Source organism: Rhododendron vialii, chromosome 9a (assembly GCF_030253575.1).
Source record: "Rhododendron vialii isolate Sample 1 chromosome 9a, ASM3025357v1".
NCBI lineage: Eukaryota > Viridiplantae > Streptophyta > Magnoliopsida > Ericales > Ericaceae > Rhododendron > Rhododendron vialii.
This window is the reverse complement of record NC_080565.1, coordinates 25,694,328-25,717,983: the sequence shown is the minus strand read 5'-3', so window position 1 is coordinate 25,717,983 and position 23,656 is coordinate 25,694,328. Positions and strand designations below refer to the sequence as shown.

Here is a 23,656-nt window from a genome sequence, read left to right as displayed (position 1 = left end):
GACTTATCGCCGGGCAGTATAAAGAACAGCGATATGGAACAATGACATGTGAAGTCCTTGGTCCATGTAATCTGTTCGGCTGAATAAAGGCCAATGACATGACAAGTCACTGGTGTAAACTATCTGTTCGGCAGATAGGAGACATTTTGATTACGTTTGGACCAAGTTACATGTGAAGTCCCTGGTTCAGGTAGTCTGTTCGGCCATGAGACAGTCGAACAAAGAAGGAGCTCCAATCAGAAGTAGGAGCAGAGGGAATACTCTAGAAGGTTCCAGAGTAGTCATGTCCCATAAAGGGATAAAGATCCCAAGAATATAGGATCTGATAAAAATACCCAACGAGTATGGGATGTTCGGCTCTTAATGGAAAAGAATCCTAAAAGGACTCTTTTCCATAAATTGATAAAGGAAACGAGACTCCTTGATATCCTGGGTTTCCTATACGAGTTAGGAATCCTATGGCAACAAGGATGCTTGGACAGCAAGCATCCATAAATCTATAAATATGAGGTAAACCTAGAGGTAAAAGGTACGCAATACATTGCATTCTTATTGCTTTCCTACTGATAATTAGGGTTTAACTGCTAGTACGGGATACTAACAAAGGCATCGGAGGGCCTTTGCCACGAGAGGCAAAGGTGCACTCACCCCCTATCTATTTTGCAGATTAGGGTTCAGACGTCGAGCTAGGGTTCCGGTGAAGAGGCACGAATAAGCCGTTGCAATCCAGCTGATCCGAAGCATCAATTGTTTTCATCCCCCTACAGTTTACACTGAGTTTCCATTAAAATCACTGCTCCGAAAGGCAGACTTCTCGGGAAGGATCTCGACTTGGTCCATTGAGTTGAGCCAATATGACATCAACTATCAGCCGCGCACAGCAATCAAAGGCCAAGTGTTGGCAGATTTTGTGGCAGAATTCTCACCTGCGGTTGCACCTTTGCCTCCTACGAGAAAGGAGTGTGAAGCAAAGTCTCCTGTAACGAAGAAACAAGCATTAGCCGAACAAGATCCCTTGGAATGGAAGCTGTTCGTTGATGGGTCAGCTTGCAATACCGGATCAGGTATAGGGGTAGTTCTTTTCCCCCTGAAGGATCAATGTTGGAGCTATCAGTTCGGCTTGGGTTCAATGCATCCAATAACGTGGCGGAGTACGAGGCACTTTTAGCTGGTTTGAGAAGTGCAAAAACCCTAAGAGCCGAACATGTTAGGGTATATTGTGATTCGCAGCTTGTAGTTCATCAGCTGTCCGGGCAATATGAAACACGGAGCGAGAAGATGGCGGCATATGTACAGGTGACCAGAGATCTGCTTGATACCTTCGAAAAGGTGTATATTGAGCAGATAAGTTCTGGAAAGAATGCTCATGCAGATTCATTGGCATGGTTAGCCGCAGCAGTACCATCTGAGTTTAAAAGAAAAATAGCCGTGGAGTACCTGACTGAGCCGAGCATTGGGAGAGGTATGGAGATGGTCTTGGACGTGAACCAAGGACCAAGTTGGATGGACCCAATAGTGAAGTTTTTACGAGATGAAACACTCCCTTTAGACAAAAAGGAGGCTCATAAAATTAGGACCAAATCTGCTCGGTTCTGGTTATCCCCAGAAGGAAAACTATATAGGAAGTCTTTTACAGGACCCTACTTGCTTTGTGTGCATCCTGAGATGGTGCAAAAGTTCCTCCACGAAATTCATGAGGGAACTTGTGGAAGCCATGCTGGTGGTCGGTCCATAGCCCACCGAGCAATCACCCAATGGTATTGGTGGCCGTACATGCAAAAAGATGCTAAGGTGTACGTAAAAATTTGTGAGAAGTGTCAAAAATTTTCACCAATGATTCGAACACCAGCCGAGGACCTGGTGCCGCTGACAAGTCCCTGGCCGTTTGCTCAATGGGGAATGGACATAGTAGGTCCACTACACAAAGCAACTGGAAATCGAAAATTCCTATTAGTTGCAACAGATTACTTCACTAAGTGGATTGAGGCTGAGCCATTGGCCAAGATCACTGAACCTATGATAGAAAGGTTCGTGTGGAAAAGCATCATAACTCGCTTTGGGGTACCTTATTCGTTGATTACAGACAATGGATCACAATTTCAGAAGAAATTCAAAACTTTCTGTGCCCAGTATGGGATAAGAAATTATTACTCAACTCCAGCCTACCCTCAAAGCAACGGACAAGCAGAGGCTTCAAACAAAACAATCCTTGATGGGATTAAGAAACGTTTGGATAAGGCAAAGGGAAAATGGCCCGATGAATTGCCATTGGTTCTATGGGCATACCGAACAACGCCTAGGAGGTCTACGGGAGAGACCCCCTATTCATTAGCATATGGAACAGAGGCTGTTATTCCATTGGAAATAGGTCTGCCGACCAACAGGACCACTTTGGTTGAAAGTGGAGGAAATGACAGAACCTTGGAGATTGAGTTAGACTTTGCCGAGGAACGACGAGAGCGGGCCCTGGTGCACTTGGCCTCATACCAAGAGCAGCTCATCAAAAGTTATAACAAGAATGTACACCCACGAGAGTTTGGTGTTGGAGACCTTGTGCTACGAAAAGTGCTCGGCAATACTAAAGTGGCTAATGAGGGAAAGCTAGGGACGAATTGGGAAGGCCCACATCGAGTTACAGAAATCGCGGGCATTGGGGCTTATCGATTGGCGGACTTGAACGGGAACCCAGTGCCAAGACCTTGGAATGTCCATAATCTGAGAAAGTTTTTTATATGAATAAATTTTTCTTTTTGCACATCGTTATTGTGTGAGAGTTACGAATAAAACTCTCTTGTGTTCTAGTTTTGTTATTTTAGCTACAAGGGGTACGAGTAACGCCCTCTTGAGTTTTACAGTTTATGAATGAAAGTTACTTTTTTAGTATAAACTGCTTTTTTTTTGGTATTTGTTTTAAATACAAATTACGAAAATAATTTTCCTCATTCGTATTGGGGAGCAGGGTATAGGATATCCATTTAAGTACGTGACACTTGAACACAAGTTCGAAACACTTGTGTAAATTTCAAACATTTAAGTACGTGAAACTTAAACTCAAGTTTAAGTACGTGGAACTTTAATCACTGCTTATCAACTTGTGAGATTTCGAAAACTTTTAAGTACGTGACACTTGAACGCAAGTACGAAACACTTGTGTGATGTTCTAAGTACGTGAAACTTAAAGTGTGAGAACACTTGTTTGGAATTTAAGCCATGAAATATTCAAGTACGAGAAACTTAAACCCTTGCGATGCATACGAATACATGCATAGAGCATACGAGAATATGCACAAACTTGGAAGCATACGAATATATGCATAAGTACGTGAAACTTCAAACGATTAAGTACGGGAAACTTATAAATCAAAGACAAGTACGAAATACTAAACGAATTTTTAACACAGTATTCTCACATCACAAAACCACATATTCAAACAGGTGGTAAAACAGATTGTCAAAAACATGACGATTGTATTTATTCGTCTTCTGTGAGATCTTGAACAGTTGTAGGAGCAGTCGTAGGAGCTGCTGGAACAGTCGAGCCTTCCGAAGTATGTTCAGGTTGACCACCACTGACATCCTTCTGGCCAGGATTGGTCATGACTTCACCTGGTTCAACATCAGGAACATGTTGCTCAGATGAATGTTGCTCAGACACATTCACCACCTGCTCTTCATCTCTCTCCTCTGCAATATCTTCCTCTTGACTAGCAGCACTGGGCAGTTCAATGTTGGTCCAGAGAGGAGATGATTCAGGAATCTCAGCTTTGGCAAGGCAAGCTATCCAAGAGGCCACCCAAACTTGGTCCTGAATTCCAGGCATTTGGCTTGTGTAGCTTTCAGTGGCCACCTTGATTCCTTCGTTATACCCCTTCTCAAAAGCAGCTTTGGCTTCCGTCTGGCTCGCTTCCAATTCTTTCAGAGTTTGATGTAAGCTATCCTCAGCTCCCTTCAGTTGTCCTTTCAGTCCATCAGCTTCTCCCAGGGCTAGGTTTCTTTCTCTCTCAAGCCTGATGATGGTGCGTTGAAGCTTGTTGTTCTCGCTGACCAGTTTGGCACGTTGGGGCTCGGATTGGCTGAGTTTTTGAGCCATGGCCACCATTTTTTGCATCACCTGGAACGATCAAGCAACAGCTGTGATAAACGTACATATCAAACGCTATATACGCTATGGTTACAAAAGAAACTTTACCTTGGCGTTATGGGACATGAAAGAGCTAAGGAGGTTGTCAGGAGACATTGCAACTTCTTTTTGCATATCCCCAGGCAACAGAAAGGCCTGGGACAATGCAAGTGCAGTCCCTTCAGTTTCAACAGTGTCCCGAGCAGTGATAGCTCGGTTCCCATGAGAGAAAGAGGGAGCCCATGCTGGAGCAGGAGATGAGGAGGATGGTGGGGGTCTTTCTTGGGATTCCTCCACCCGTTGACGTTTTTCTCTGTGGAGGGCTTCAATCTCTTCTAGAGAAAATCCAGGAGGAGCATCCGTTTGAGTCTGGCAACGACCACGACCTTGAATACTTTGGCCCCGACCACGACCTCGACCAGGAATCGTGAGAAGGCTGCCCAAGTCAATTGGCCGGTTCATCTCTGAAGGTGAGAGGGTATGGCCGCTGGAAGACGAGTTGGATGTGGAACTGGAAGCTTCCTCAGCAAGAGGGATTGGTTCGTTAGAGATCAGAGGTGTCCGAGAACGCCTCTCTTCTTGTTCGGGGACTGGTCTTGAAGGACCAGCTACTGCAGGATTATTGGCTGCTCGGGTTCGCCGATCAATAAACCCACCGTATGAAGCTTTGTAGCTGAGAAGTACTTGAGCTGCTCTTGCTCGGCCTGCAAGGTATGTCCCTTCGCCGTTGAATGCAAGTGCTCGTCTGATATCAGCTACGTGAACTTGTGGGGTTATGATGTTATAACCACGGTTAATATTTGATGATGAAACAAAGCAAAGCATAAGCAATTAGAAGCACGAAAAAGCTTTTCCTATGAAAAAGGACAAAACATATGAAATTAGGGGAAAGCACTAACGTGGGCTCCCGAAAATGTGAGGGGCATGGAAACCAATCACTTGGTCGTCCTCATCTCTGGGTTCGAAGTTGCCCGTAATGATCAGAAAGTCGTCGTCATCCCCTCGAGCAGAGTCAGGGAGTTCAAGGACTAGCTTCTTCCTAGAATCCCAACTTTTTAAATAATAAGTGAGGGCGTCCCCAGTTCTGGAAATACTGTATAGGTGGTGAATATCGTACAAGCCTAGAGAAGTCCCTAGCATTTGGTTTAGGGTATTTATGCCCATGACTACTCGGAAGAAATTAGCAGAAACCTGCATTGGCGAAAGCCTGTAATACGCTAAGACTTGGCGGAGCAAAGGGGCTAAAGGAAACCTAACTCCGCCTTCAACGACGGCCACTACTGGAATGTGAAGGGTGTCGAAATTGAAGCTTTCACGAATGGCATCCTCAGGAGCCAAAACAGTAGCTACGTTGTCAGGAATCCCATATCGAGATCTGAAACTAGCCATGGTTTGAGGAGTATTACAGTGTCTACGAAATCTCCCCATTACCAGAAAAGCTTTTGAGGTTCTTTGAAGTAAAAAGAAAAGGGGACGATAAAACCCTAAAACGTGATTGTAAACAATCCACTAGAGAAATGGAGTTGTAAGAAGAAGAAGTGATGACTTACGAGAATAGTCGATGGAATCCCTAAAGAGCAGAAAAGAAGAGGCCTTGAGACGATGAACAGAGCTTCAATGGCAGGGAAGAGCTTGAACCGTTTTTTTTCCTGTAGAAGGAGTCCAAGAGAGAGATTGGGGTTTTTGAAAATGGGACGAAAACCCAAAAATACCCTAAAAGTTGGAGGCGTACGTGAAACGTCACCCCAGACGCCGTTTGAGCGTTCCGTTTTCCAATAAACATGTCTGTTCGTATTTAATGTAAAGCAATACGATGATCGACACGTGTAAAGGTTAGGGCTAAAAAGCCTGTGACGGCCACAAGAAAAGATGATTTTTTCTTAGCAACGTGATGAAACATTGCACCAATATATGAAATAGGGTGCAGAAACAAAATGAATTTGCTCGGTAAAAGAGCTTTACTCGTCATCTGAGTAAAATATAAACGAGCAAAGCTGGGGAGCAATTGTAGGGAGGTATTCCCGAGCAGGTACAAAACAAGCCCGAGCACGGCCAAAGAAAAGGTCAAACGCATTATGGACCAGTGATATGAGAAGTCGATGGTCCAGAGAGGTTGTACGATTCTCGGTGCAATAACACGAGGCGTTATTGGACCGAATACAAGGAAAATTACACAAGATGCCTCTGTTCAAGAAACTTGTTCGGCAAGAGAGAGCCGAACAGGAGGAGAGCTCCTTAGAAAGGATATGGTCCAAATTGTTTCCTTAGGACCAGTTACATGTGAAGTAACTGGTCCAGGCCGCCTGTTCGGCCATGAGATGGCCGAACAAAGGGAGAAGTCCTATTAGAGGGAACATTCTAGAAGTGTCCAGAATCACTGGTATTCCGTTACGGGATGAGATCCCAAGAATATAGGATCTAAGAAAGATACCCAACAAGTATGGGATGTTCGGCTTGTTATGGAAAGAGTCCTACAAGGATTAAGGAAATAAACTGATAAGGGAACGAGAATCCAAGAGATCCTAGTTTTCCTATACGAGGTAGGGAACCTAGGGCAATATGGATACTTGGGCAGCAAGCATCCATAAATCTATAAATATGAAGTAAACCTAGAGGAAAGAGGTACGCAATACACTGCATTCTTATTGCTTTCCTACTGATAATTAGGGTTTGATCGCTAGTACGAAATACTAACAAAGGCATCGGAGGGCCTTTGCCACGAGAGGCAAAGGTGCACTCACTCCTTGTCTGTTTTGCAGGACAAGGGTTACATTAACAGATTAGGGTTACGTTCAAGAGGCACGTGAAGCCGCTGCATTCCAGTGCTGTTCAGAGCACCACTTGAATTTGTCCACCTACATTGGAATATGGATCCCAACGTTGATTCAGTGCACATACTTCTTCAGGGAGTTGATTATAGTGCTGTCGAAGGGTGGGGATGGTATGACACAAACTTCTTCCACTTGGCGAACCTCTTTCACCTCTTTCACTTCTTTCGCTTCTTTCACTTGGACCGAATCTAGCTTCATTCTGTCCAATTTTAACGATAGCTCATCCAACCGCGTCTCAAGACCGTTCTGCTCATTCACTAAAAACTTACCGGAGCCTCCCGGTCCTTGATTTCTCATAGCTTGGTCACCTGGGTCAATGTATTGCCAAGTTTGAGCTCTTTCGGCCAAAGCATCTAAGAATTCCCAAGCGGCGTCGGGGTCCTACCCCATGAAATCACCGCTCCCCATAGTATCTAGAAGCTGCTTAGACTCCCGGTCACAACCCAAATAGAAGTAATTAATCACAAGATACATGGAAAAATTGTGGTGTGGGACAGCTGCAAGTAAATCCTTGTAACGCTCCCAATACTTGTAGAAGACCTCCCCATCTTTTTGCTTGAAATTTTGGATTTGATCCATGAGAAGCTTGATTCGGCTGACCGGGAAGAACTTGATGGTGAACACATCTTGCACTTCCCCGCATGTGGGCAAGGAGCGGGGCTTCAAAGAATGGAACCACTGCTTAGCCTTGTCTTTGAGTGAGAAGGGGAATAACTTCAGGCGAGCTTGATCTAGCTAACCCGGCCCAGTTACAAAAGTGCTAACGATAGTCTCGAATTCTCGAATATGAGCATAGGGGTCCTCCAATTCACGCCCTCGAAACTCTGGGATAACCCGATGGTACTCTGGCTTGAAAGCAAACGCATTGGCGGCAGTGCAAGTGGGAATGGCTATGGGGGAGACATGTGGACCTCTTTCTGGCGTTAAATAATCGCGCAAGGTGTGAGCTGCTGGTTGATCTGCCATTGGGCTTAATGGAGGTGATAGCTCGCGAGATGCAGATCGATGTAGCTGATTCGATAAAGGGCTACGATAGATATTGAGCATACAACCTGCACAGTCCAATTAAGCAGACTAGAGGGGCTATGCCACCGCCTCGTTCACAAACAGTCTCGTGGGGTTATGCCACCACCACGGCTATAGATGCAGTAATAAATAGTAAGCAGAAAGGCAGTTGATGCTCGACTAGCTGCGTTAAACCTCAAGTCGAATTGGTGGCTCAGTTAGAGGTATCCGCTAAGCCGAGCTCAAAGTACACAAAGGAAAAATAAACGGAGTACTTACAATGGTTTGTCGATCCTCCAAATAAGCTATAAAAGAAGTCCCCGGCAACGGCGCCAAAAATGCTTCGCCTTCAAACCTCGCCTTCGAATAAGGTTGAGAAAAACCCCAAGCGTAGGGCTAGGTCGTCAGTAGCATAATATCCGGAAGTCCGGGATCGTACCCACAGAGAATTCGAATGTAGCTTAATTGGATTGTAGGTTTTGTAAGGTGGATTGTGGCGTTTAAGACGGCCAACTTGGTTTTGCTTCTAACGGTGGAAAATTACCAAGGCAAAAGACTGGAAAACGCTCGATTAACTTAAAGGAGGCAAGTCTAGGGATCGTCTAACCCTTGACTTAAGCCGTTACCGGTTCTCAATTATAACTCAGGCGAGAGTCACGACCGCGTGCTCACGCCCGGAAGATTTAGCTGTAAAAGACTACATTATCGGAAGATGTGATTAACCGGAATTAAATCAACCTATTTTTGCTAATGTATCTAACACGTAGGGGGCCACGAGCCCTCAATATGTCGCTTGCCAAGACCGCTTGACTAAACTTCATACCAAGGAGTTAACACGCCTCGCTTAGACCAAAAAGGCTAGGTTAATGAAATTCCGAAAACCAAGATTTTAAGCCCGAAAATTTGAGAACCAAATAACCACCTAAGTACTCGGGAAAGATTACCCCGAGACTTGGCCTATCGACTACTCACACATAGCTAAAGCATAAAAGAAAGCATAAAAACGAGACACGACTTTTAACCGATAAAAACGAAAACAAACTTGATATTATAAAAGATCTAGTCCGTAGGAACAACTTTAATAAATGAGAAATTAACAAACGAGAATTACTTACTTGAGTTCTAAGAGATTACACTAGAAAAGCTTGAAAGACATTAATGGAGGAAAAATTAAAGCTAATAATTAACTAGATACCAAAGGGGAGAGAGGAGACCCCTATTTATACACAATGGGTTTCTCTCTCCTCAAATATCTAAAAACATGCTATTAAAGGCAAGTATTCCATAAATGGAAAGCCCAAAAAGTAGCAAAATATCTAGCCGAAAGCTCTCCGTATCGATACAGATTAAGCAAAGTATCGATACCACATCGTTAAGCTGAAAAGGCCAATCTCCCATAACAATCCCGTATCGATATAGATTATTCCCGTATCGATACGGGACTCTCTGCTTGGCAAGATAACCAACGCGTATCGATACGGTCAAAAATCCGTATCGATACGGGGAGCTTATCTCTGGTTCTTCAAGCCAGCCTCCCAGAACTTGGCACCCGACGGCCGTTGGCTTGCCCGATGCTTCTCGCCTTCGTTCTTTTGTCCCTTTGGCACCAGTTCCACCGGGCGATGATCCTTGAATTAACTTAGGGGTTGGCTTTGCACTCAAAATACGCCTTTTAAGGGCGTTTTGCCTGAAACACTTAACAAACTACCTTACGAGCAATATTGAATAAAAACGACAATTAAAGGCTAAAAACACTTCTAACTAACGGACTTAAGCACCACGATCAAGCAATCTTAGGTGCGTATCAAGAAATAACAAGGTAAATAATCAATGCAGTTTCCTTTCTGTGTCTTGATGTAGGTGCAGCAGGTTGTTTGGCAAGACAATGTTGATCCTAACAACATGACTTATGAGGTTTGTTGCTAGAAGCAATATGTTCTTATGTTTAGGGTTTTGGAGCCCTCATTTTTTATCTACAGTTTGATTTTATATTCAGTTCAATTTTGGATGTTTGATTGAGTATTTTTTATAAAATCTTACATGTTTTTGCTATCCTGAAGTGTTTTACTACTGGGTTAATGAAAACCTTGTACTTATCATGTTTCAATGGGTTATCATATATTATATAGTACGTTACATTCAGGAAAGTAGCAGAAAATTCCTTGTTAGGGTAAAATCTAATGCTTGCTAAAACAAAGTCAACTTCTTTTAAAACTAAAAGCTGTTATAGTAGTTGATTAATGGTAACAAACATTTTGTTACAAAGATACTGACAAGATAGTATTTCAATTGCAGGAGTTACTTGAGTTGGGTGAGGCAGTTGGAACTCAAAGCCGAGGTCTTTCCTAAGACCTTATCTCCATGCTTCCAGTCAAGAAATTCAAGCGTGGCTTCTTCTCTAGGAAGAAATCAAGAAATGAGAGGTACCATTTAAGATTTTGAACCCTGTCATTCTATCGTCCTCTTCTGTCAAGTTGCTACTTCTGAGGTCAGTTTTTATGTACTGAGAGATGCCCAACTTTCTGTCCATTGTTGTAACTTCTTTTTCTTTCACGATTTCTCAAAAGGCATTACGAAGGAGGGACTCCATTTCATGTTCCGTACAATTCTGGAATTAGTATGAGACAAAATGGAAAGGATTGACATAGGATAAGATTATCAACGAAAAGTTGACCAATGTACACAGTTCGTACAGTCATGTCTGTGGTTAACTAATTATCGGGCATTCATTTTAGCTCAGTGCATAGTTATCTCCCTCTGTTCTGGGGATTTAGAATTATGATAAAGTTAACTTTCTCCAATCTAAGCTGAAAACGGAATGAGCTCGTTCTTTGCTCGTTCGGACGGTGTGGTTTAATTACCTTGCCAGTGAGTAGAGGGAGGAATGCTTATGTTTAGTTATATATTACACAGAGACTGTCCTGTTGAACACTTCGGTAAATGCCAAACCTTTACTTGCAGTTTAGTTGAGTCAGCCACCCCTTCTGTTTTCAGGTTTAGAAATTTGACTCTAGGATCCTTCGGGAGATTGAGTATAAAGTACAAGTTTCACTTGAGCTAGCATTAGTTTCTTTGGTTAGTTTTGCTTCTACTCTCTTTGCCACCTGGGCTGAATTCAAGTAATGGAATAGTGTTTTGTGCATTGCATTACTTTAAAATTGGTTTTATGTGTTCTTATTATTATGTTTATTGTGTTCCTTTGACAGTTTTATGCTTGCAGTTCTGTATTTGTCATTGGGAGCAAAAAGGTGATGAATCGGCAAAGAAGCATGCTTTGAGTATGAAAAATTTGCAGATGAAGAATAGGGGATATTTGAACAAGATGGTTGCCTTGTACATCATCACATTTTCTTAAAGTGAGATGCATTTGTGTATATATTTTATGAAAACCGTATAATTACTTTGACTATTTTGTGTGATTTTGGGTGGAAACTATTTCCCAATATGATGTAATGAATCATTGTGCAATGGATGACTTGTTTGTTTTAATTGACATCATTGAGTGTTTGGATGTAGTTGGTGTGTTGAATGGAATGGTAGTGTAATGGTATTTAAAACATTCAAAAAAACTAGCCTAACATAGCGTTCCAAACATGCCATTGAAGGCAAATAAAACACAACAGGCAAAGAATGCTATTAAAGGTAGGTCGAAGATAGCATGCATAAAATGCTATGAAAGGTCAATTATAGACAGCGTGTTAAAAACGCTATGATAGGTAACTTATAGACAGCATGCCAAAAACGCTGTGAAAAGTCTTGGACTTTTAATAACATTGCCTAATACAGTGTTCTTAAAAATGCTGTCTATATGTTTCTATAGCGTTTTTCGAACGCTATTGAAAGCAAAATTTGTTGTAGTGCCTTCATCTCATCCATTGTCTTCCCAAAGAGAATAAATTATTTATCCCGTCGGTGTAAAGATTTGTTTCCTCCAAATCAATTACATTGCTCCACGTTGCAAAACAGTGGTCCTAATCAATAAAACATAGCAACGTAGCGCAATATTATTGATTTAGAGGAAACAAATGTTTACACCGGTAGTGTAAGAAATTTAATCTCCTTCTGAAAACAAAAGTGAGCTCTATTTCTCTCATATTTAGTACTAAATAATCTGTAGTTTTACTCATTAAAAAAATACTTATTTTATTTTGTTCATCATTTTTAATATTATTTGTCTTATGCTTTGTGGAGAGTGAAAACCCTTTCCCAAAACTACAGATTGTTCGGCTAAATAAGTCTAGTGGCTTATTTTTTTGTCTTTATTCAAAAAAAATTCGCATTTGTTAGGTTTTCGTCAATTTTTTGGGGATTATTGTTTCATCATAACGAGAGGAATCTAAAAATAAAAAATTACGATCGAAATCCAATTTGTTTTGAATAAAAACAAAAAAATTGGCTTATTGGCTTTTTTTTTTATCTTTATTCAAAAAAATTAGGTTTCAATCGTAATTTTTTACTTTTTAATCTCTCTCGTCATGACGAAGCAATAATTTCAAAAAAAATTGACGAAAAACTAACAAATGCGAAAAATTTGAATACGGACAAAAAAAATTTAAATCAATCCCCCTACGCCACACCTACGCCACTGAAACAGCCAACGGGGGAAGGCGATTGAAACCCAGATTTATGTTTTTTCCAGAAACTCTTTTTTAGCCAAACAACCCCTCAAATCAGTCCCCTACTCCACTAAAACAGCCAATGGGGTGAAGGCGAGTGAAACCCAGATTTAGTATGTATTTTCCGGAACTCCAAAATGAAGAACGGATGTGACATATTGAGAGAGAGAATCTTGGAGGAATCTATCGTCCTTTTACAAAATTTGGTCTTCAAATTTACTTTTGGATCTCCAAATTTGACGACCACACTTTCATTTTATAAGCCAAATCTCTAAAAATAATGATGAGACTTTCCAAGATTCTCCCAAAAATTACCAAAGTTGAACAAAAAATGGGAGAAATTAAAAAATCTCCCATAACTATGTCACATCTATTCTAAGTTTTTGCAATGGGTTGGAGATGCTCTTTAAACCCATCCCCCGTGCCTTTATGTGTGTCCGAGGTGGAAACCCAGAGCTTTTTAAACCTATCCGCATTTTTCGTGACATATATGTTAAACTTAGAATTGGCATGCATGCAGTACGTATGATAGTCTCATTTGTTTATATGCTCAGTAATTTTCGCTTGCCAACATTTTACTTGCTGATTCTTGGGACTATACAACTCTTGGGATTGTTCCTGTTTTGCTGATATGGAAGTGAAATATCATGATGGGATGCTGCTACCTAATTTCTGATGTAGCTGTTATCTGTCTTGGATGAAGAGGCCTATTTCCACTTAAGTGATGGCCCTCTTCTTCCCATCTTCCTTTTGTTATGCTGCTCTATTGTTGTACTTGCAGTATCTATTTCTTTCTTTACTTCTTTTTTCGCTTATCATTCACTTCTTCACTGGATTTTACTTTGGCCATCTACATCACAATTTTAGGTTGTATTTGGTCTTTCTCAATATACCCTTTGTCGAGTTTAATCTAATAAAATCTTTGTAGCCGATCAAAAATAATAATAATTACATTTTACTTAGAAACCAACCTGCTATATATAGTAGTACCAATTGTTGGGGGAATAAGGGCCCAAATGCACACAAATATCACCAATAAAATAGTTACAAACTGAGCAGAATCACAGCAGAAACGCAGCAGTAACAGATCAAATTTTCTGCACACTATCAAGCTACAAACATGCAGTTTTTCTAGCAATAAAACAGGGCAAGAAGTAGACTTATCTGGGCACTTAAAAACTGATCTTTCGTTCACAAATCTAAGCTTTACAAAGCTTTCTTTTCACCTCCAAAGCAGAGCACACACCACTGCACACAAAACCCTTCTTTTCTCTTTTCTCTCTGTCTCACGTTTTTTTCTCTCTTTTTCCTTACAAAGATAAAGACACCACTAGATATTTCTAGTACTTCTAGAACCAACTTTTAACTTATTACAAACTAAGTACAAAAGTATAAAGATATTACATGAAAGCCCCCCAAAAAATAAAACAAGAAAATACCCAAATTGGGTTTACATATTTCTAACATCCCCCTTTAAACCCAATTTCCAAAAGTCTTCATGCCAAGCATCAACTTCAATCTTCCAAACACGTCATGCTTCAAAGGCTTCGTGAAAATATCGGCAAATTGATCATAGGACTTGCAATAAACTAGCTCCACTTCCTTTTGCTTCACATGCTCCCGGATGAAGTGAAAACGAGTATCAATATGCTTGCTCCTTTCGTGAAATACCGGATTCTTTGCCAACGCGATTGCCGATCTATTATCAACATGCACCTCCGTGGGACTTTCTTGTGGAAATCCCAAGTTCTCCAACAAATTTCTCAACCAAATAGCATGGCAAATGGCGGAGTTAGCGGCCACATACTCCGCTTCACAAGTAGACAAAGTAACAATGGGTTGTTTCTTAGAAGACCAAGTAAAAGCTGCATTTGCCATAAAGAAAGCAAATACCGAAGTACTTTTCCTTTCATCTAAATCTCTTCCCCAATCACTATCGGAATATCCAACAAGCTTAAAATCATCAACACAAGAATAAAACAAGCCATCATTGAGAGTACCTTTGATGTAACGAAGGATTCTCTTTGCCGCATGGAGATGTGATAGGTCCGGTGCTTCCATGTATCTACTAATCAACCCAACACCGTATAGTATGTCCGGCCTAGTGCAAGTCAGATACCGGAGACTTCCAACTAGACTTTTAAAGTAAGTTGGATCAACATTGCCACCATTAGTGCTCTTTCGAAGCTCTATTCCACTTTCCACGGGAGTGTTCACCGGATTACAAGATTCCATTCCAAATCTTTTAAGCACTTCCTTTGCATAGCCACTTTGCGAAATAAAAATTCCATCTTCCATTTGCTCAACTTCAAAGCCAAGAAAGTGAAACATCAAGCCAATGTCGGTCATCTCAAACTCCCGAATCATACTATTCTTGAACTCTTTGAACATGTTAGGAGCATTCCCGGTAAAGATCAAATCATCAACATATAGGCACACAAGCAAAAAATTTCCATTGGCATCCACCTTAGTGTACAACACATGCTCATAAGGACATTTTTCAAAGCCATTCTCCACAAAGTATTTATCAATTCTAGCATTCCAAGCACGTGGCGCTTGTTTTAGCCCATAAAGAGCTTTTTTCAACTTATACACTTTGCCTTCTTGCCCAACTTTGACATACCCCAAGGGTTGTTCCACATAAATCTCTTCTTCAAGGAAGCCATTTAAAAACGCTGATTTCACATCAAGTTGATAAATCTTCCATTTATGTTGGGCGGCCAAAGAAATCATCAATCTAATAGTCTCCATTCGAGCAACGGGAGCAAACACTTCACCATAGTCAATTCCGGCTCTTGGCTTGTGGCCTTTAGCAACCAATCTTGCCTTGAATCTTTGAATGTCACCACTTGCATTTCTCTTTGTCTTATACACCCATTTCACACCAATTGCTTTGTGGCCTTGTGGTAGACTAGTGAGCACCCATGTACCATTCTTCTCAATTGCATTGATTTCTTCATCCATAGCTTTCTTCCATTTCTTCTCTTGAATGGCTTCTTCAAAGCTAATAGGATCACAATCCATATCCATAAAGAAACAAAACAAATTCAAGTTGTCTTCCTCCATTTCGATTTCTTCATAAATTTCTTGCAAGTTTCTAGTTTTCCTCTGCCTTTCACTTGAACTAGCCTCCGATGATGATGATGATGATGGTGAGGAAGAATCACTTCTATAAGATGAAGGGGATCCATGGGGAGGAGATTGTGGCTCTCTTTCAACTTCATTTGGCATTTTCATCTCTTCTTCTTCAAGAACAAGTTCAACATCATTGGTGGCTTCTTTTTCCTTCCAATCCCACATTTCTTCTTCTTCAAATATCACATCTCTACTCATAATCACATTCTTGGTAAGAGGATTGTATAATTTATAACTCATTGTTTTATCACCATAGCCAAGAAAAATGCATTTTTCACCTTTGTCATCAAGCTTTGTTCTTCTAGCTTCCGGAATCTTTGCATATGCAATGCACCCAAACACTCTAAGATGAGAAACACTTGGCTTGAATGAGCTCCATGCGTTTTCCGGTGTCTTGAAGCGAACACTTTTAGTTGGACAATGGTTCAAGAGATAAACGGCACATGCAACGGCTTCGGCCCAAAATTCTCTAGGCAATCGCTTTCTTTTCAACATGCTTCTAGCCATATCTAAGATTGTTCTATTCTTCCTTTCGGCAACTCCATTCAATTGTGGCATATAGGATGGAGTCACTTGGTGCACAATACCATGCTCTTTGCAAAAATTCCCGTAGGCATCGGAAGTATATTCACCACCATGATCGGATCTAACATCTTGATATAGTTGCCACTTTGCTTCTCAACAAAAGTCTTAAACTCTTTGAATTTATCAAACACCTCCGACTTCCTCTTTCGAAAATACATCCAAGTCTTCCGACTATAGTCATCAATGAAAGTGAGGAAGTATCTATTCTTGCCATTTGTCATGGGTTTCAAAGGACCACATACATCGGTGTGCACAAGCTCCAAAGGCTTTGATGCTCGCCATCTTGCTTCTTTAGGAAAGCTCAATCGATGGTGTTTGCCAAGAATGCACCCTTCACAAACTTCATTAGGATGATCAATAAAAGGCAAGCCTCTCACCATATCTTTAGTTGATAAAAGCTTCAAACCACCAAAATTAAGATGTCCAAACCTCAAGTGCCACAACCAAGCCTTATCCTTGACAATAGCATTAAAGCATTTCATAGCATCATGTTGAATATATAAAGAAAACGTTCTATTCTTTGACATTTTCACATGAGCAATCAAATTTCTTCAAGCATCTTTGATAGTAAGATAAAGATTCTTCATCCAAATATCATATCCTTTCTCCAAAAGTTGGCCCAAACTCAAGATATTATTTTTCATATACGGAACATAATAAACATCGGAAATAAAATCATGATTACCATTCTTGAGTTTGATTAGAATCTTACCTTTGCCTTTCACCGAAACTTTGGAGTGGTCACCAAATGTCACATGGCCTTGCACCGCCTCATCGAGTTCAATAAACATGCTCTTCTTGCCACACACATGATTGCTTGCCCCGGTATCAAGAAACCATACATCGCTTTGATCTCCATTGGACCCATTGTAAGCTAGCAACAAAGTAGGCCCAACTTCTTTATACTCTTTCTCCACATAGTTATCTTGCTCACCAACTTCATTGCTTGACGTTGCTCTACACTCATAGTTATAGTGCCCAAATTTGTGACAATTATAGCATTCAACATTCCTCTTGTCATAACCATTCCGATTATAAGAACGGTTGTAGTCGCCACCTCCTCTAGCTCTTCCTCTTCCTCTTGAAGCATATGAACTTTGGCCTCTTCCACCTCCACTAGTGTTCCTTCCACCTCTACCTCTATTCACATAACCTCTTCCATGGCTTTCAAAGCCTCTTCCACGATTTCCATAGCCTCTACCACGGCCATTATAGCCTCTACCATGACCGTCATAGCCTCTTCCTCTTCCTCTTGCACTATAAGAGGTCCCCCCTTATCCTCCTTTGCATCCTTGAAAGAAAGTTTCGATTGGAGTGTTTGCTCAAGAGAGCTTGAAGCCTTCTTGTTCAACCTTTGCTCATGAACTTTAAGTGTTGCCATCAATTGATCAATCGTCATGGTGGAAGTATCTTTTGACTCTTCAACGGCGGAAACCACATACTCAAATTTACCATTTAGAGATCGTAAGATTTTCTCCACCACACATACATTATCAAGGTTGCCACCATATCTTCTAATTTGATTCACAATCACCATGGTTCTAGTAAAATACTCCGTAATGGTCTCATTATCCTTCATTTCCAAAGATTCAAATTCACCCCTCAAAACTTGAAGTCTCATCTTTATGGTTTTGTCAATACCTCTATTTGCATTTCGGAGGATATCCCAAGCTTCTTTGGACGTGGTGGCGGAGGAAATTTTCTCAAAGCTAGACTCATCAATAGCTTGATAGATTTGAAACAAGGCTTTCTTATCTTTATTTCTCATTTGCTTGAGTAAAACCTTTTGACCTTCCGTCAATCTCTCTTCATCCTCCTTCAAAGCGGGTTGTTCAAACCCATTTTCAACAAGATCCCACAAATCTTGATAACCCAACAACACTTTCATTTGTATACTCCAATTCTCATAATTATCTTTCCCCAATCTAGGAATTTGGGGCTGGAGAAAGTTGTTCATGGCAGCCATCTCAGATCAAAGCACAAATACACCAATAAAACCCCTAATTTCAAGCAACAAGCCTTAAGCTCCGATACCAGATTTGTTGGGGGAATACGGGCCCAAATGCACACAAATATCACCAATAAAACAGTTACAAACTGAGCAGAATCACAGCAGAAACGCAGCAGTAACAGATCAAATTTTCTACACTATCAAGCTACAAACATGCAGTTTTTCTAGCAATAAAACAGGGCAAGAAGTAGACTTATCTGGGCACTTAAAAACTGATCTTTCGTTCACAAATCTAAGCTTTACAAAGCTTTCTTTTCACCTCCAAAGCAGAGCACACACCACAGCACACAAAACCCTTCTTTTCTCTTTTCTCTCTGTCTCACGTTTTTTTCTTTCTTTTTCCTTACAAAGACAACCACTAGATATTTTTAGTACTTCTAGAACCAACTTTTAACTTATTACAAACTAAGTACAAAAGTATAAAGATATTACATGAAAGCCCCCCAAAAAATAAAACAAGAAAATACCCAAATTGGGTTTACATATTTCTAACACCAATATGGGAGTTAAAATGTTACTCCCTCTGTCCATTTTTAAGTGTTCTGCTTCGTAATTTCAACTTATTAAAAAAATATAATCATTATACCTTTCACATCAATTTTTACCTCCACTTTCTTTCCTTGCCTTCTATGAAAATATCATAATTACATTTTTACTCACTAATTTTTTAAAATGGAATATACTTTTTAGGGGCAAAATAGAAAATTCACCAACTTTTACCCACGAACTTTACAAAATGGACACTTATTAAGTGACAGCCCAAAATAGAATACTGGACTCTAAAAAATGGACGGAGGGAGTACTAATTACAACATGGTGGTTGTGTTATGCTTGGCATATAGTCTCATAATGCATTATGCTTAAATTGCTCGTTTGCTTTTCTGTATGTCTATGAAATTTGATTTTGCATTATACTCTAATGAATATGTTGATAAAGTCGTTTCGCTGCTTAGTCTTTTATTTTATTTTATTTTGATCAGCAGAGAAAAGGCTGCTTAGTCTTTGGTAAGACAATTTTAGAGTAATGTTATGTTGCATGACCACATTATGAAGTTTTATAGGAGTATGATTTTAAGGTTAAATTCACAGTGTGTAGTTTTTATAAATTAGATGGCCTAGTTGATAATTTTAGTAGTCTATAGATTCAACACATTTTTTTTGAGCCAATATTGTATAATTAGCGGGTGTAAGTAGTATGTTAATCAATAAAGGGCTCAGAGACTATTCATAGCTTTGAAATCCCAAACTCTTCCCTCGCGGGGCTCCAAGAAGGGGGGACTTGAACTTTTTGCAACTGTGCTAACTTGGCAGTTCTATAGATTCAACACTTGACATGTTGATGAAAATGCTAATCTACAAGACCTATAATGGGCCAAGTGGGGCCATGGCCTGCTCCAAGTCTTCAAAAGTCCCGAAACTTTTAGAGCAGGACTACGGTCACTGCATGGAATTCGCGGTGACCGTCCATCGCACATCTTTTGGGATTCACTTCGGGTCTCAAAAAAATACAGAAAAATATTCATAAATTTTAAAATAATATTTTACGAAACCCTGTAAAAAATCAGCTCCAACGGATATCGGTAAATATGTTTTTGTGAATTTGTAGGGACGAAACTGCAAAACTAAACAGTTTCGTTCTTACGAATTCCGAAAAACATACCTACCGATATTTGCTGGAGTTGATTTTTTACAGAGTCCTGTAAATATTATTTTAAAATTTATAAATATTTTTCTGTATTTTTTTGGAGCCCGGAGTGGGCCCCAAAAGGCGTGCGGTGGACCGGTCACCGCATTTCGTGGGGTGACCCTAGACTTTCTGAAACTTTTATATATATAATTGCACAATACCTGCAACAATTGTTGAGGTGTTTTCACCGTTTATTATTGTTCTGATCACAGGGTTTAATTGCGTTTCTACCCTCTATAATTTATAGACTTGTTTCTACAACATTTTTCTTCTAATTTATATAATTGCGTATGTATGAATGTCCTTTTTTTTTTTTTTAATTAGTTTTCTACCATTCAAAAGTTTGGCAGATGAAATTTCAGTTTCGGTTTAACAGTGGCATTGCATTATCTCAGTATTATTGGTTGACCTTTTCTTTGTTTCTGTTTATATCAAGGTACTCAGCATCGTATCTAATTTTAGTTTACTCTGTTGACACAGCATATGGCTTCGAGAGTTTTGGCCGGTTGGTGCACCGCGATGGGCCGATCATGGTTAGGCACTATTTGGATGCTTTGAACTATGCATGCGAGCATCTTTGACAATGACCCATCCAAACCTGCTTAGGTCCATTCATGGCCTTGAAAATGATCATGTGCACTATATATTTCGACCAAATGCCATTGTGTATGAGTCGTACACAATGAAAATCCTACCATACATACAAATCTTAAGAGGTAGTGGGGATTTTATTTAGCGCCAGATGGTTTCATTAGTTAATTTTCAGCATGCCTATGTCCATGTTAGTGTCAAAAATATAGTTACGTAAGTCATTCCTTTTGCGCAAAAGCTTTGTTCTAACGGTTTAGTTGCCTTATATTTAACAATAGCTTAAAAAATAGCGGTGTGTTGAATTTTCTAAAGCATGTGCATTATTCAAACTTCTGACGTCTCAGAGGATTAAATGTCTTGGAAAACATTGTATTGTTGGGAGATGAGCCGGCCAAAATTTATAGATGTGGTTCTTTATCAAAAGATTGATACATATGTAAAGTTGGATTTTGGTGTGCTGAAAATTAACGAATGGAACCATATGACGCCAAATAAAATTCCATCGCTTCTTAAGATTGGTAGGATTTTCATGGCAGTGAAAGGACATAAGCAGGTTTGGATGGGTCATTGCCAAAGATGCTCGCATTCTCGATGCATACCTCAAAGCATCCAAATAGTGCCTAACCATGATCAGCCCGTCGCGGTGCACCAACCGGCCAAAACTCTCAAACCCATCCGTGGTGTCAAAAAGTTAACTAAAATTAGATCTTATTTCATGATTAAAAAAAAATATATGATCTTATTTCCTGTTAAAAAGAAGGCTGATTTTTACTGGTAATTGGGATGCCTTTCTTTGCTATATGTAAGTATAGGGCCGGAATATGTGCCAAGCCCTCAACAAAATAATGGATTAAGGTGATAGAGTGTCCTCATGAGACGCTAGGCTTCGGAATTGAAAAAAAACGCTCTCTTTTTTTCCGTCAGCGGATTTCCCTCATCAAGTTCTTCTTAACATGGAGTTAGAAAATAGTAACCTACCCTTTCGATTGGAATTTCAATTGCACTCAAATTTCTAAACTTTTGTCCCATCTTTTCTTTCTTGGTCTCTAGCTAACAAATCTTTTGTTGTTCATAACTCAGGATTGGATGTATACTTCTGTCTTTCGGACAAGATGGATTTCATGGTGAATCAGTCAGACTTGCAAACACTAAGAAATGTCGGAGTCTTTGTTGCAGGCAAAAACTCTCAATGTGGTTCAGGTTTTCCTGCCTTCAGATGTCAAAGATGAAATTGACAAGTTAAATGAAGACTTAAATACTGCAGGCTGCAGCAGATATGCTGAGCCAGAAAACAAGGCGAAGTTCTGGAAAAATACAGAGAGTCTTCAATGCAATGTATAAGTTCATATACTTCACATTGTCATGAAATTTATCTTTGCTTGACCTCACAACTATGACACTAAAAGAACTTTTATTGCAGACAATGACATGCATTTATGCTTTTTCTCTTTCTTGTTGGTCTTTGTAAGTATCATTTGAAGATCCATTGACCATTTCATGGGTGCCAATTTTGCTTTTGACTCTTTTTAGCTCTTTCCTTCTTATATGTTTTACTCTGTTTTGTCGCAGTTCTATCCATTCTTGGGCACAAACATGCAACTATGTAAGATTTCTCTTGGTTCTAAATTCTATTACATTCCCATCATATTGTTGATGTTCTCAGAAATAATATAATGGGATATTTCTTCGTATTTTTATGTCCGATTCAACCTCATACTGATGCAGATTCGTCGTTAGTGGATGGTTACTTGTGGCAGTAACATTCATTCTTTTGGAGGATTTGCTAGTACTCGAGAAGTAAGATATTGTACATGCACTGTGCTTTCACATATACCTTCTCTGATAGCAATTTTAGTTGAAGTGCAAAAACTGGAAAGAGAATAGGGACAATTTTCCCCGACTTCCAACTCCTGCAATTATCTCCATGATTTTATTGCAAGGGGGGTGAAGATATGCTTTGTTCCAAACGTATACTGGTTCTTCTACTAAGTGGTCCTTTTCGGGTCTGGTACCTATCATTATGCCAACAGAACCGTTTGGGTTTACCAATCTAGACTTGCCTTCTTCTTGATCAAATTTCTTTGACGTGCATGTAATTTTTGACCTCCCACATTCATGACTTATACCTTGCAATACAACTTTCATTTGGTTTCCTTCTTGTTTTAGCTTTTTGAACTTTCGAAAAGAAACAAGATGTTTAATGATAATGGGTAAGCTAAGCTAACTCCATTTGTTGACAGAAGGTTATTTTAATGTGTTTCAGTGTCATTTCCAACACTTGTATGGCTATGGGAGAGTAGGTAGATACTTCTCAGGCAGAGACCACTCTAAGCAGTATCCTTCCTTGTGTTGACCAAAGAACCACAAACCAGACCCTCACTCAGAGTAAACAAGTCGTCAATGATATTGTAAATATCGTCAACCAATTCATATACACCATTGCCGATACAAATCTGTCTTCTCAGGCCAATAATCCTAGGTACTACAATCAATCTGGTCCATCGATGCCACCTCTGTGTTATCCATATGACTGTCAGCTGCAAGTTCACCAGTGTACTTCCTTCGAGGTGCCCATGGCAAATGCTTCTCTGGTATGTGGTGTTGTATTGTGGATTTGTTTCTTATTTAGTTATTGTTCTTCTAGACGATGCTCCAAACCAAGGATGATCATGAGCAAGGCTACTGCAATCATTTTGGGTCTTCTCTGCTTAACTGAGCCAGCCCTAGCTCTGGGGCTTGTATGCTCTAGTTAGTTACGTCCACCAAGACAAAATGTGGAAACTCTTGCCAGGCTCGAACTGACCAAGGCTTCAAAGTATCTGGTGTTTCGTTACCAATAATTTCATTCCAATTTGGGCTTTGGTTTTGAACACCAATTTGATTTAAAACTACAAGTCGGTGGACAATGTTAAATAGCTGTTCTTTTGCTGTTCTTTAACTGCATCTTCATCTTGACTTGCATCATGCTGGCTCCGTTGTCTTAAAATACTCAATACCTGCAGCAAGGTAAGCTTAGTCTCACGTTAATTGCGAAGTAGAAGTTTACTGATCTAACATTCTTTTGGAATGACGGAC

General features: G+C 40.1%; 2 protein-coding genes across 3 annotated transcripts in view; one reads left to right on the top strand and one right to left on the bottom strand.

Moving 5' to 3' along the window:
• The window catches only part of LOC131301879 (uncharacterized), a 61,900-nt gene extending 38,244 nt beyond the window's left edge, over positions 1–23,656 (top strand). The window contains exons 1-5 of one of the 2 annotated variants that reach the window (XR_009191451.1): positions 20,132–20,706; positions 21,662–21,916; positions 22,002–22,045; positions 22,151–22,378; positions 22,845–23,656. Coding sequence is in view for 1 of the 2 variants with exons in the window: in XM_058328372.1 (XP_058184355.1) it covers positions 21,737–21,916; positions 22,002–22,045; positions 22,151–22,235 (309 nt within the window). In the remaining variant the exon portion in view is untranslated. Of the gene's footprint in view, positions 1–20,131; positions 20,707–21,661; positions 21,917–22,001; positions 22,046–22,150; positions 22,779–22,844 lie in introns of those variants that run through there. The other variant, XM_058328372.1, reaches the window with a different exon arrangement.
• LOC131299741 (uncharacterized) lies at positions 16,844–18,258 on the bottom strand. Its single transcript, XM_058325322.1, has 2 exons — positions 17,441–18,258; positions 16,844–17,249 (listed from the first exon to the last, which is right to left on the bottom strand). The coding sequence occupies exons 1-2, from the start codon at positions 18,256–18,258 to the stop codon at positions 16,844–16,846; spliced, it is 1,224 nt and encodes a 407-aa protein (XP_058181305.1).